General features: G+C 41.3%; 1 protein-coding gene across 6 annotated transcripts in view; it reads right to left on the bottom strand.

The window, feature by feature from the left end:
- Window positions 1-15666, bottom strand: part of kiaa1549la (KIAA1549-like a) — a 161656-nt gene that overhangs the window by 16122 nt on the left and 129868 nt on the right. For 4 of the 6 annotated variants that reach the window (XM_034238661.1, XM_034238662.1, XM_034238664.1 and 1 more), the window contains 5 exons: window positions 10794-10918; window positions 9525-9745; window positions 7806-7938; window positions 1486-1721; window positions 1145-1304 (listed from right to left, as the gene is read on the bottom strand). In XM_034238661.1, the coding sequence (XP_034094552.1) occupies window positions 1145-1304; window positions 1486-1721; window positions 7806-7938; window positions 9525-9745; window positions 10794-10918 (875 nt within the window). Of the gene's footprint in view, window positions 1-1144; window positions 1305-1485; window positions 1722-6799; window positions 6896-7805; window positions 7939-9524; window positions 9746-10793; window positions 10919-15666 lie in introns of those variants that run through there. The other 2 variants (XM_034238663.1, XM_034238666.1) reach the window with 2 other exon arrangements.

Raw genomic sequence — 15666 nt, 5'->3', positions numbered from 1 at the left:
CCTGAAATTGCCTGTTCCCTCTCATTTGGGTCTGCTTAAAATGTCTCTTTTTATGTTTACACCTTCGTCAATGCTTCCTTCCTTTGTTTCCATCAAGCCGCTTATAGCGCGTTTCCACTGCAGCGGGTAGCCCCGTTTAAGCGTCCTTAACCGTCCTCAAGCGGCCAGGCCGGTTTTTGGTGGCGTTTCCATATAGCCTAGTACCGGCCAGCGGGTACTTTTTCCCTCTTTTTCCGGCCTCATAAAATCGTGGTTCCCTCAGACCAGGGCCAGGGCTGAACTAGTGACGTCAACACTCTCGACTGCTGATTGGTCAGAGAGAATCGTCACAAGATTGCGCGCGAGTTCATCCCTAGCGTCGCATATATATCTAGAAGCAAGCTTGCAGCATTTTTATACACAGCATTTTGTAAACGGAGGAGCTACAAAAATGGCTACGTCTAATAAGAAAAGCACACCGTGGTCGACCGAGGGGGTGACGACGTTCCTACATCTCATTGGGGATGATCAAATCCAGCGGGAGCTCGACGGAACAACTCGAAATGTGAACAAAAACAAAGCCGATCGCCCCGCCTACACTGCGTTGCTACCCCAGGTCCTAAACTGTAATGGAAATGCGCCACGGCCTGGGCCGGCCAGCGAGGCAGCCCGAGGCCAGAGTGAGGACGCTTAGGGACGCTTAAACGGGGCTACCCCGCTGCAGTGGAAACGCGCCATTAGACGCCTTAAACAGACAGTGCTAAGGTGTTATCATTCGTTTATTTGTTTTAACTTACAGTTGTTTACTTGTTTGGCTTCCCATGATGCGGACTCGCGTTTATTCACAATAAAATGATATACTTTCGAAACACATTCAACACAGAAAATAGGCCTTTACAACAGTCCAACAAATCAAAACAAAAGAGGCTGTGACTCGACGGCGTGGGTAATGTAGTTCTTTATAGTCTCGACTACAGAGGTCATGATTATGTTACAAAAGTTGGCCTTTTTCTTTAAATAAAAACAAAAGACGTGAACAGTCATATTTTGGTGTTTTGAACCTTTTAGAGAACTTTATGACTTGTAGGGTGTCGTGAAAGGCCCCTCCAAATAAAATGTTTCATTATTATTTGTTATTATTATTATTATTCCTAGTGCTTCTCACCGGTTTAGGCAGGCTGCACTGGTGCATGTCCTCGTAGCCGCTCCTCTGCCGGCCCCCACAGGGATGGTTCATGGTCCCAGGGGCGCTGGTCACCCCGTCGCTGTAGTGGCTGGTGTGGGAGGGATTGTAGGCCCTGTGGGCGTGGTGGTGGTGATGGCTGCTTTTAAGAGAGAGGAATATTAACAAAAACATTAGTGGACAGTAACACTCCCACTCTCTCTGGTTGTTCTCTGGTGTACTTTATGAAAAACAGCGTGGGGTCACAGACATCCTGTTTCTCTCTCTATTCTGTAGTTTAAAACATGCAGATGTGCTTAGAAATAAATCATGTGTAAATGTACTTGGTAGGAGGAGAAGGGGGGTCGTGGTCCGGAGGTGCCAGGCTGAAGGCGTTGCCTAGCAACATGTGCATCTGCGTGCGAACTTCATCAATGGATGGCTGGGAGCTGAGCGTGGAGGAGTCGGAGCCGCGGTGAGCTTTCACCCCCAGGCTGCCGGTGCCGGTGGATCCGCCTCCGTAACCCAGGGAGCTCATCAGCCGGTCTACGTTGGTCTCCTCAAACGGTTCAGCCTCGCCCTGCAGGGTCAGCGGGACAGCGGTGACGTGAGGACAACCAAATCACACGTGATCCTGACAAATCAAGTCACCACCTCTGAGCGACCGTACGGTAAGAAGTTCTGGTTCCCTAAGAACTAATTCTCTGAGGAGTATACGAGGGATGTTGGTGTCAGTCTGATCAGCTCCCAGAGTGACGGGAACACTGGATAAACTGAACTGGCTAACTGTCAGACAGACTAATGCAATGTTAAAATGTTTCCAGAAATATTACAGTGACACACTTACCACATATATTAATACATATGTTTATATAGCAGTATGCTCAACATAACTATCAAACATGACATGCAATAGAAGGAAGGTTCATATCACCCAAAACTAAATCAAATATCAAACAGAAAACAGTCACATGCAGAGCCACAGTCAACTGGAATACATTGCCGGTCCATATCATGTACATTTCAAAAGTTTGCCGATAAATCATCTCCGTATCATAGAGTATAATTTAACTGTGTGTCTGTGGCTATGTACAATTACTAGTATTATTTATGTTTTGCTCAATGATGGTTAAAATAGGATAATCATGTTTGTGTCGTCCTACGTGCACGTATCTTTTGTGCAATTTGACTTTCAGCTAAACACCTTCCACCATCAAGAACTAGAGACTGTAGATGTCCTTTAATTGCTTTTAATGTTGAAGAAAGGGTGAAACTAGTAACAAAACACAATACAAGAAGTACATAAATATGCAAAAGAATATTTACACACATCATACATCATACATTTAATTAACACCAAAGAACATACACACACATGGCTGTAGCACAAAATTATGGCTGTTGCTAACGGTAGTTCTACAGAGGAGTTTACAACACACATTAACTATCATCCCAAAAATATTCTCTATAAATATTATTAATTGCTTCACATATTAACTGGAAATGAAAGAACACTATATCACTTGTACATACCAATAATGCGACCAAGGGCATGGAACGTCAAGGATTAGAGCGGATTGTAGTCGATAAAAAAACATGTGGCTGTCCTGTTCACATGTTGCTTCCTCACTAGGTCACATGTTACATATTTTACTAATTTCAACTACTGCCAACCGGGGGAGATAAATCCAACGAATTAACAACAATGTCCTGATGAAGACAAAACACTCCTTGCCTGGTATCTATAGATAACACCTATTCATTTTGCTTCTAAATATCCATGTTCGAATGTCACTACTTGCTCTTGTAGTCTTCCTCGGAGAGGAGAAGGACTAAGTCTGTAATAGGTCTGAGGAAAAGCTTAGCACCATCTTCTCTGGAGATCTTGACCTCTACGATGTGGACCTTTTTCATCTTTGCTCGGGAATGCCTTGGTGACTAATGCCAATGGCATTGTCTCTTGGCTTGAGAGTCTTTCACAAGAAAAATAGTTCCAACATCAATGTTTGGCTTGCTTCTGTGCCACTTACTCCTTGTCTGCAAAGTTCAATTAATCAATCAATGTTTATTTATATAGCCCAATATCACAAATGTTACATTTGTCTCAGTGGACTTCACAGTTTGTACAGAATATCAGTATGACAATACGACACCCTCTGTCCTTAGACCCTCACATCGTACAAGGAAAAACTTCCAGAGAAAACCCAAAGTTTTAAAGGGAAAATGGGAGAAACCTCAGGGAGAGCAACAGAGGAGGGATCCCTCTCCCAGGACGGACAGACGTGCAATAGATGCCGTGTGTAAATCAAAAAGATAATAAATGTACAGCATAGGTAGTCCAAATGTTTGGAAATGCATGTGTCTATAATAAGAAGATGAATCCACGAGGATGTCAACAATCCTGTGGGAGCCATCAGGGAAGTAGTATGATGAGAGCCAGGCAGGACCGCAGAGACAGGTTCAGCCACGACTCGAAGTCCAGGACTCAGATCCAGTGCTCAGGATAGAAGATCCAGGACACACGACCACAGCAAAATGATTGAGGTTGAGAGGTACTGCTTCCTCCATTTGTTCCAAAAGGCATCTGCAAGGAATTGAACCTGACGCCAGTGACGCTTGTACAGGTCTTTGGGGGTGAAATCCCCCGGAGGAGCTGAGAAGGTACCTTTCTTCTGTGTGAGTAGGGTAGCAGGGGTCAGTACCAATGGATCTGGAGGATCGGTGGATATTGGACCCAAGGGTCTTGCATTCATGATGGCCGTGACTTCTGCCAAAAGAGTTGTGAGAGCCTCATGTCTCTCCACACGGACGCTGTCAATATTTGAAGGAACCTGGAGCTGCTTGCAGGCTCGTGGAAATTGGTGCCTCTATCCGAGCGGATATGCTTCACTGGACCACGTATGGAAATGAACCATCTGAGGGGAGAGAGACGTTTAAGGTCATGTGATCGGTTGCCTGGAAGATGTCGCCTCTGCCTCTTGAAGGGGGAAGGGGGCATCATCCTTTCGGAACCCTTGTTTCATGGTCTTTATGAAGACCTTGTCTTCAATCGAGGGAGCTATTTTGTTATCTTCCTTAGTTCTTTGGAACACTGTACACCCAAGATGGTCTTCTCCTTTGTCACAGGCGGTGTCATCACTGAAGTAGCTCTGTGTGGGGTCAGTTGACGTAAAGTCGCTGTATCTTTCTTTGATGAGGAGGTGATTCGGACAAGGTTGAAAGAGAGATGGACGACCGTTCTCTAGCTTGCTTGTGAAGAGAGTGTTCACCATGGATGGCTTATGAACATTTCCCAAACAGACGTCTCCCACGATGACCCATCCTAGATCGAGCCTCTGAGCATAGGGTCCATCGTGAGGACCATTGATCTGTTCCCGCACCTTGTGTACTCTTATTATGTCCCTTCCAAGGAGAAGCAGTATTGGGGCTTGGTTGTCCATCTTAGGAATCTGAAGAGCTACAGATTTCAGGTGTGCGTGGTGGAGCGCAGCTTCTGGAGTGTCACAACAAACATGTCACAACAAAGTATACTGTGGGATTTGGATAATTCTACGCATTAATACCAAACTGATGAGTGATATACCTGCTGTATCAGCACACACTAACATGCATCTGTCTGCACAAACACACTCCTTGGCGCATACAAGGCTATTAAACCCTATTGAGCGTCCCATCTGAATCCATGAAAAGGCTATAATCATATTCAGGGTCATTGACATTCAGATAGGTAACACGGCTGTTACTGTGGTGCAGCAGAAAGACGTTTCACTCAAAATCTCCCCTTCCCCATTTCATCTGCTCCTTTTTTTCCTCTCTCCATCTTCTCCTGACGTTAAAATTAATCACTTCTCCTCTAATCTTTTTGTCATTTCCTCCCTTTTCTGTCTTTATCTTTCTGTTTGGTGCAGGTTTTTAAAGTCCACTGGAAGGTGATTTGTTAATCCTCGAGGTGTGAGCTCCCAGCATCAGAGTCGGAGCAAAGGATTAAAGTTAGAAATACTCACAGAAGATTATTTTATTAGTTTAACAACGTGTCAGAGCTTTACTCTGCCACCACTACCATGTTTCGGTTCTATCATCACCCTGTATGAGTCAGCTGGTCAGAGGTCTGTATTGCAGTTTTCTATATAGGGAATCAATTAGGTGAATAAATGTGTGTAACATAATATAATCAACAGCACAACAAACTAACGCCTCAAAAATAACCATAAGTACCTCTATAAAATTCAACAAAATATAAAAATGTTAACCTTCTTGAAATTAGCATTTATGTGAAACTGTACTCAGACCCGGCGGCAGACCTGAATCCATGGGGGGGGCATTTGATTGGGAGGTTGGGCCTAACGTACAATTATAAAACGGACAAGTAAAATCAAGCAATCTGATTGGTTCTTAGCCGTGATATAATGAGCGTATATCACGGGTAGGATTGTAGTTACTTTTACTTTCAAGTCATGTATCCCTCCGCGTCTGAGAAAAGCTACAACCGTTACAACTGTTACATTACGTCCATTACGAAACTAACTAACTAACAAAGCTTAAGATGGAAACATTTAAGGTTAACTTCGACCTCCGGGGGGGTCTTACTATGGAGGAGTGGATTGAGGAGTGCCATATCTCCAGAAAAAAAAAGCACCTAAATGATGACATGCAGAGCTACGTGAAGAGCAGGTAGACCAACTGGAGAAGTACCACCATTCAAAAGCTTTCTGATGCGGGTCTTGAAACAAAGCAGAGAAATTATGACCGTCAGTGGCCACAAGTGCGAAAGCTCTCTCCAGAGCTACTGGAAGCCAAATCTCGGGGACCGGAGAAAGTGGAGAAATATTCTCGCCACGCCAAGCAACAGCCTAGAACAACCTCAACCTATACAAGTAACCTCGTAAGCCAGTCTACTGATGCTGGAAAGTTTTTCAGTGGGAGCACAATAAACGCTTAAATATAAGGTAGCGCTGACCACCAGATTCACACACAGATTTAATTCAGAGACCTACGTTTATTCTGACAAAACTTTTTTCTAAAATATAGTGGAAACTAAATATATTTATATTGGATTTACTCAGTATTTTTTTATTGTATTCAATATTACATTCAAGTATTGTTTTGTGTTTTTCCGTTACCTGACATCAACGGCATGTATAATATTAGAATATTTTTGATATATCCAAGAAAATTCCTCATTTGTTTAAACCTACTTGGTAATAAAACCAATTCTGATTCTGACTCTGATTTATATTTAAGACTGTAAAAAATATAATGTTTTACAAAATCCAACTTCAATTTGTTTTGACTTTTGTTAATCTGTGTGGTTCTTCTCGCGTCCAGGAAAGAGATGCTTAAAAAGGAGACTAAATGGAGTCTCTGAGATTGTTTCAAAATTGGTACTTTAATTAATAAAAAGCGTGGTAAAGTCACAAACAGGATATTGTTCGACAGAAAAGCAGCTGTCTCTGGCTCTCACTAGCAGAGAAAAGAGGCCGAACCCCTCAGGTCCGGTTGTTTATATATTCTCTACTGGCTCCTCCCTGCGGGCCGGCTCTCCAACGTTTTAATGTCCGTTGTTACGCATATCAGAGGATACAGACATTGTACATTCAATATATATTTAAACACGCCTTTTCTCCTCCTTAACTCTTTCATGACTTTTCATTTAACACATTCTAAACGCTATAATCAATACTCCAAAAATACAGGAAATACTTCACAGCAGTTTGGTTCCCGGTCGTTCCGAATGTTGTCGCATGCTACCCACATCTGTAAACAATAACGTACTCAAATAAACTGTACCTTAATTTAATATCCAACAATAATAATATCTCGACGTCTATAGTTGTAGCGTTGAAATCAGTAGGTTTCGGTGTGCAACATCATATCATATCGCTGCTAAATTCACCTCTATAGGAAATGGTATATTAGCCTCATGCTAAATGCTAACCGGAGATGAAAGATTTTCAGAATAAAAGCTTAACAACTGGTTGTGCACAAGAACTTCTGGTTTTTCAGTATAAAACAGCATTTAAACTGAAGGTACATTTAAGGTACATTATGCCATCAAAACATTGATTTTAATTTCTAACACTTTACCTAGTTTGCAGTTGGGTATTTTTCTGAATATTTCCCATCACATCCTCTACTCACTTGGTGAAAACTTTGAACTGCATCCTACATATTTTTATTTGCACTGGTGCGCATTTCTTCTGCGTCAGTGTTTTTGAAATAAAGGACCCTGGGTGTTTCTCAATGTCGAGGACGCTTCCTTGGTATGACATGTCTTCCGAGTCAGGTCCTTCAGAAGCGGGGCAAGAATCCTTCCTAGCCTCGGAAAACGAACAATGGTGGAACAGGCTAACAGGTGTGCAAGTGTGCGTCATATGCGAGGCCCCGCCTTAAATGGAGCGCGATTTCCGCCAAAGATTTTGGAAATTGGTCCGTGCGCAAAGCATTGTGGGGATTTTAAGACCGCGGAGGATACATGTGCAGCCTCGAAATTTCCCGCAACGAAGGACGCCGGCCTCAGTAGAATCCCAAGGACCTGGACATTGGAACAGTCCTTCGGCGGGACTCGATGACGTAGCATCCTTGAAATAGTGGCTCTGGAGGAGCCTTCCTCGACATTGAGAAACACCCTCTGTCTCTGCTCTCCTCAGAGGGATCAGGTACTCACGTCGTAGCCGTTGTTGCGGATGCCCCTCCGGGATCGCTCTCTCAGCACCAGCAGGTCCATCTCCGCCTCCACCGGGCTCCGGCAGCTCAGGGACTGCCGGCTCCAGTATGTGGGCTCCCGTGGGTGGGAGTACCTGGATGAAGAGGTGTGAGGAAACACACTGTAACTACAGCTCAGGGCTGTACTGTAGATACTCATCTGCTGCATTTTAGTGGAGGTTCTAGAACATTTTAAGTTGAAACCTAAACCTGAGGGGATTGAACTCCCTTCACAATCACATTCATGATCGCACTAATCTGTCCATATTTAAAACACAAATCAAAACTCACCATTTCAAAGTTGCTTTGAATCTGTGACTAATATTTAAAAAAAAAAAATTTGTAATAATTATTTGGGGAATTTGATCCTGTATATGTATAGTGTCTTCGAGCAGCGCTAATTAAACATGTATTATGCATATTATTGTTAGTATAATTATTTGTATTATTACTTTGTAATTATTGTTATTATTAAAAACTGTTGGGACACATTTTCTCAGTCTTACCTTATTAATCAGTAGTTTGATTTAACATGTTAAGCCTCAGAAATCAATGGACAGGTCATTTAAAAGTGGAAAGTGAGCAACATTAAATTCCATTTTTACATAAAAACCTGAGTGGTGCTTCATGCTCTGGTGTTTCTGCACATCCCTGACGTCGCTTGTCAATCATATGACTTCACACATCCACAGATTGAGAAGGCAAACAGCTGCTTTACATAATCTGAACAGTAGCCTAAGTATAAAACCGGGTAAAGGTTGTGTTAATTCAGTAACTGACACAGGGAGGCAAAACAAACACTTGTCTGTATGAACGTTAAAATATTAATGTGCTGACCAAATATCACCCCTCACTCTACTCACTCCTTATGTGTTGCTAAGCAACTATGCTCTACAGCTGCACATCGACAGCAGTCTGTGGTTCCCGGTGGAAACCTTGTTAAGCACTTTATACTAACACTTCTTGAATAATGATGAAATGGAACAAAACTAGGATATCTGATAGAGTAGGGCTCATATAAGGGTATACTGGGGGCAGCTGCAAGTACTTTAAGTAAAAGTACAAATGCTATGGTCTCAAAATACTCCACTGCAAGTAAATGTCACTATTTCAAAATGTACTCATTCTGCACAATGACCCGTTTTAGAATAATATAGAACAGAATCATTATCAGTTACAGTATCACAAGGAAAAGTTCTCATTACACAGAATAGATCTTTTCACAGTATATTATTATTATGGTTGCTTGTTACTGTTGTTTACTGTATACATGTAGGACCAATTTAGTATTTGACAACAGTTTGGCAATGTTGGAAAACTTAGATACTAGAAATACTGTGTAGATTAGTACTGTAGTACTGTACTGATTTATACAATATCTGCACATCGTGTGTTTCTATTTGTACAAAGTAACTAGTAACTGTGAGTGTTAAAATAAATGTAGTGGAGTAGAAGTATAAAGTAGCATTAAATGGAAATACTTATGTCAAAAAGTACTTAGGTACAATACTTAAGTAAGTGTACTTAGTTACTTTGCACCACTGCCTGAAGTTAAGTATGAACAGAAAATAACACTTATGTTATTAAACATATGTGTGTAATCTGGCTCTGACACTAGATGATACTAGATACTACCCCCATTAACCCCCCCACTGCCTCACTGCAGGTCACTGCACCTTACCTCTTATGACACCCAGCGAACGAGGCCCTCTTCTCCTCAGCGGTCAGTGGCTCCTTGACCCCGTTGTCGTGCCGACTGTGCCTGGCGTCGCGGTGACTGTAGCCGTGGCTGCCGGTCTCGGACAGAGAGAACTCTCCGTAGCCTTTCCTCCGGGACTTCTGCCGCAGCTTGTTCTTGTAGTGCTCGATGTCCGACTTCTGCTTCAGCCCTGCGTGGTTCGCCTGCAGACAATCCATCAGAGGAGGAAAGGAAATTCATTTTCATGCTCCATCTGCTATAAACAACCAATTGAGATGGTTTTTTATTTTTTTATGATGGACTGTTCCTCTGTTTTAAATGTGATACCAAACACTCCCTACAGCTCCATACTCACAGAATGTGTCACACCCTAACATGATATTTTCTGCTAACGCACACTCGATCAATCGCAACTGAACTGGAAACCAGAGAAGGTCAGAGGCAATGTTCTGGTCTTATGTTTATAGATTGAGGGATCATTTATCTTCAGCCTGTGTATCTCTGTCTCAGCTGCAGAGAGGTGCAGAGAGAAATGGAATAAAGAGGAAGGGAGGAAAAGAGTGAGAAGTGACTAAAGGACCGCTTCACCCACACACAAAAACAGATTCAAGAGGCCCTGTTATGTTTTTGGACTTTTTTAAGTAGCGTGCAAGTAAATCGCCTGAAACGCCTCCATTGGATTATTTTGTTTGCTTACCTGACATTCTATTGGCTTACGCTCCAACAGTTTATAAATGATAGTCTAAGGAGCGGGACATCACTGAGTGGTTGACCAATCACAACAGAGCCTGCCAGCTAACCAATCAGAGCAGACTGGGTGAAAAGAGGTGCTGCAGCACAGGCAGTTTGAGACAAATAAAGAGCTTTTTGCACATTGAAATATGTTAACATGTTACAATAGAGGGACAAAAATATGTCGTCTTTAATGGAGAGGTGTGAGAGAGGTTGCCCTGGAGCAGTTGGAGGTTCTATAGGAATTATTATACTAAATGTGACAAATATTTATGCAGTATTAAAACCTTGACCTTGTAAGTCATTATAAAATACTTGATGTTAATGGCCTAAGACCATTTTTAAACATTATTATTTATCAGGGCTTAAAATAACACACTATAACACAGTAAAGGCATACAATTAATACATCATGATTCTGCCTTATACTGTCAACGCTGCAGGATCACCTCACAGCTGAGTATGATAAGCCTTGAGGGTGTGTGTGCATTATGGATATGTGTGTGTGAGCAGACTCACCTCCCCATTGAGGACCACAGAGTCCTGGCTGTGGGAGGAGGAGGAGGGGTAGGAGTAGGTGGGCTGAGCAGTCATTGGTTTGATGGTGATGAGACGCAGGGAGCTGGAATGGTCTTCATAGGGGTCTGAGAGGAAGAGGAAAACAAATAGGTTAGACAGAAACATTACTTCCAGGAAGCTGAGATCAATTACACATTCGGCCAATTCCCTGTAATTCAAACACAAATGTTGTTCAATCATCCGAGTATAATTGTAAAATGTAAGAACAAAACTTTACCAATGCATGAGTGTCTGTACCAGGACCTGCATCTACCTCCTGGTGTTGTGTTGTGTTGCTTCCATTGGCCTTCACTCCAAAAATAAAATGACTCAAATGTAAAATGCTTTGGTTGTCAGGGTAACTCTTGACATTAGAGCAATACACTTCTAACTATGTTTGGGTCCCATGGCTCAGACTTCACAAATCACTACTGAGTGCAGTTTTTTGTTGTATGGCTCGATGAGTAAACATCATCTGTATGGCGTGAGGTCAGATCGCGCAGTAAATGAGGCTCTGTCTGTATGTAATAGTGTGTGTGTGTGTGTGGTTCTGCACTGGCTCCACTGTGACTCAATGTCTGCCTTTAGCCCAGCTCATAACCCACACTGTCACCATGGCGCCTGCAGCTCAGCACACTCCACTGTTACCGTGGTGACCCTCACTGAGTGACATGTAGGTCAGGACAGGTGGTTTTAGGAGCAGCAGAGGCTGTGAACCAGGTCCCACACCAGGACACTGTGTGGATAACATGTACTCCCCCATAAGACGTAATACTACTGTCACAAGAGCTGCTGAACATGGGAGGGTTGATTTAAATATATGTATATGTACTGTGGTGGAATGTAACTACATGTACTCAAGTACTGTACTTGACTACTATTTTATTATGCCATTTTGTACTACATTTTCGAGGCAAAATAGTGTACTCTTAATACATTAATCCAACACTCATAGTTCCATGCTTCTTTTACATTAAAAATCAAATGACATATTTGATATATCATGCAGTACTCTACTCCTTAGAAAATCATTTTAAATTGGATAAACATTGACAAACTACAACATTAAAAGCTCTTACATATATTTATAAGCGAATAAACGCAACAATATAGTATTTTATAATAATATGATACATTCAAAAGAGCCATTGTGCATAATGAGTACTTTTACTTTAGATACTTGCATTTGTGTGATAATACTTCCTTTCATCTACTTACAGTAAGTAACATTTTGAAATCAAGACTTTACTTGTTATGGAGTATTTTCCGACCAAAGTATTTCTACTTTTACTTAAGTAAAGGATCTGAGAACATCTTCCATCTCTCTCTCTCTCTCTGACTCACTTTAATAAAGAAAATGTGTTGTTTAATGTCCTATGGGATAAACATTATAACTTATTCACATATTTCCTTGACTGTATTTTCCCTAATGTCTGCAGTGATCAACATATTTCAACTCAATAAAGTATTGAATTGAGTCCTTTAGCCACACAAGCATATTTGTTTCCCTTAATTTGACTATGTATTTGCATTCACAGCTCGCAGAATACCGAAAGGCCATTGGCATTTACATGTATCCGTGCACAGAAAAGGCCACGGAGTGATGTGATGATAAAGATCACTTTGAGTGTCTCATTGATACCAATACCTTTATTTAATGTCATCCTCCTTTTCCCTCACCTTTAGCATTTCTCTTCAAGGTCAACTGAATCAAGTTGCTTTCAGGCTAACAGTCTGTACTGTAGCTTTAAGAAGGCAAGACATATGCTAATGCTGAAGCAGTGATATTTATATATAGAGCAACTAGGTGTCCCAACCTTCTTAAATTGCCGATGTTTCTGCCGTTTTCGACTACATTGCTCCTTATTATCCTTCATATGATTAATAATGAAATCCTTCTTTCCCTCCTTTTTTATTAATCTGTCATTTTCCTGAACACTTTCCAGCGTTCCCCTGTCTGCATTTCTTTAATCTGTCCTTTTTCCTCCTTCTTAAAAAACCAATTCTGTCCATCTCTTCCTGAGAAAATGAAACAAATGTTCTTCTTCTCCTCCGGGGATTCGTTCAGTTGCTTGCATAAACACTATAAATCACACAAATTACTGTTAACCTTGGTGTGCTGATGCAAAAGAGATTGGAAAATCACAGCGTCCCAACATTTCTCCGAACAGAGGCAGCTGTGTGGCAGCGTTATCCGAGATCTGAGCGATGTTTATGCAACCAATTGTGAGCGTGCAGAGCCGGAAACACATCTGCTTGTAATCTGCTCAACAAGTCATGTCGTAGATACAGTTCATTTACCTGCACCAGGTGCGCAGATAAAAGCCTGTATCGTATAATCATGAGTTTGAATAGGACTCGTTGTCAATATAAGAATATGATTATTCACACTGGAGAGGGAGCTGTGTGGATGCATACTAATAATCCAAGCAACAGCCATATGAAGTGACTTTTTTAACATTCCAAAAAATGCATGTTTTGCATCAATGCGTTGTGGAAACAAGTATAATTTTAAATCCTAGTGGAGTGCTTAAAAATGCCAAGTATGTTAGTCTAATGTAATTTAGCTGTATGCAACATAAGGAGTTTTTGATTTCCGTTTCAGTTATCAAATAAACTTGGAAATGTATGACCCACAGATATGCATTGTATACATGGGAGGCTGTGGCTCAGTGGAAGTGAGCTTATCTTTAGATCAGGGGACCACTGGTTCAATCCCCACTACAGTCAGCAGTTTTGTCCTTGAGCAAGACACTTCACACCAAATTGCTCCCGTGGGGATTGCCCACAGTAGTGAGTGTTAATGGCGCAGTTTCCACTACAGCGCGGTCTAAGCATGACGTGCGAGGCCCGTTTTTGGTTGCGTTTCCACTAGGCGTAGTACCGGCTAGCGGGTACTATTTCACAGTTTTTCTGGCCCCATAAAATCGAGGTTCTTAGCGGGCCAACAACCAGGCTGAGTCGGGCTGAGTATGCTAAACTAGAGAGAGAATCGCTGGCAAGGCGGCTACAACTACAACAAGATGAACATATTTGACCGTGATTTAATTGTAATACACGTTTCAAAATGATGCCGAAGTAACAACATACTGATACCGGTTAGTAAAAACCATGAATTAATGCTTTGACAAGTCTGCAGACAGACGGCAGGCGAAAAACCCTTTTAAAATGCGTGTTTTCTGAATGGAGCTTGGCTAAGCTAATGTTATATATGCTCCGACCGTCCACACTCACAACAACGGCCTATACAGACATAAATAAACCAGCGACTGTATTCGCCATGACACAGACAGTCTGTGGTTTGTTCTTGTTTAACTTTTGTCTAGTTTCTGAACAGATATGAGGAGCTGTGAGCTCTGAGTGCTAAGAGCTAACGGCTGATGTTGTTTTTCTGTGGTTCTCATTGACGATGACGTCACGGCTCTGCCTACACTGCGTTACTATAGTTACTGCCCCAGCTACTAAACTGTAATGGAAACGCAGCATAAAGTGAGCCTGGCCTAACAAGGCCTAACTATGCCGTACTAAGCCGAGCGAGGCCCTGCAATGGAAATGCGCCATAATTCACTTTGGGTAAAAGCATCTAACAAGTGAAACTAAATGTATAACAATTTATTATTGCTGAAGCAGAAATAGGATAACACTGGTCAGGGTTCATACACTTTTTCACCAATGATTTTCAATGACTTTTCCATGACTTCTCCATGACCGTTACCTAATTTTCCATGACCAAAAAAATTACTCTTTCTTACCACTGAAACATTTTTATTTTAACATGGTAAGCTGGAAAATAAGGTCTGCATATGAAACATGTTGTGCCTATCTAAAACAAATCAAATAGTAGGCTTACTAGCTCCTACAGACTAAAGCCACTGTAGACTAGAGGGTGTGATTGTAAAAATCTCTCACCAGCAAAATACCTCTACAGTTAAATGCCATTTTACGTTTCATTACTAAACGATACAGTATTTATTATCGTTATAGTATTACTATTTCGGCGATTAGATAAAATATAAATTATATTTGATGCAACTTTAGTTACATTTCCATGACTTTTCCAAAACTTTGGGAAATAAATTGTTTTCCATATGGTCCTTTTCAGAATAATATGCATGTAATAAATTATTATAATGCATTCATGTATTTAGCCACTCAATGTTATGCAAAGGTAGTGTTTATAGTTTATATAGTATAATGCTAGGAAGCTTAACCTATAATAATACAACATACTTTATTAGTTCATTTATATTTTGTATTATTCATATTTATCTGCAAAGTAAAACTGTAAATTGATGCGGTGGATTAAAAAGTACAACTATTTTCTCAAAAAATAATCAAGCAAAAGTATAAATAAGTAGGGAAGTTCTAGTACCTTACATATTGACTTATTTGACACATTTGTACAGCTTATTAAACAGATTTGCAGAAGTTCCTGCTACAGTGCGAGTCTGCAGGAGCACGTTTTGCCATGATGACACATCTTCTGTGTCTGTCAAGGGATGCTATTGGGCTGAGAAATACTTCTTCCCATTAACTTGCATCAGGAAAGAGACGTCTGTAAATGAGCGTATATATAAATATATATATTTACAAGTTAAATGCATTGCCCAGTACAAACTCTTGAATAGCATGTAAATCAGTAGGAGCTAAAAGTTGTAAAATGTTCTAAAAGCTGAATACAGAACAATCCCCCTATAGTCCCCGCCTGCTGCGCTGTATCAAGTTCTCTGAATACATCCCAGTGACTCATACACAGACTCACAAGGTGAGAGCGACACCATCGTTGCTGTTTCAGCTGGTATAATGACAGTGCTGATTTGTTTTTCATAGCTCC

Source organism: Gymnodraco acuticeps, unplaced genomic scaffold (assembly GCF_902827175.1).
Source record: "Gymnodraco acuticeps unplaced genomic scaffold, fGymAcu1.1, whole genome shotgun sequence".
NCBI classification, from domain to species: Eukaryota; Metazoa; Chordata; class Actinopteri; order Perciformes; family Bathydraconidae; genus Gymnodraco; species Gymnodraco acuticeps.
Note: the sequence above shows the minus strand (reverse complement) of the source record. Positions and strands in the feature narration are given on the sequence as shown.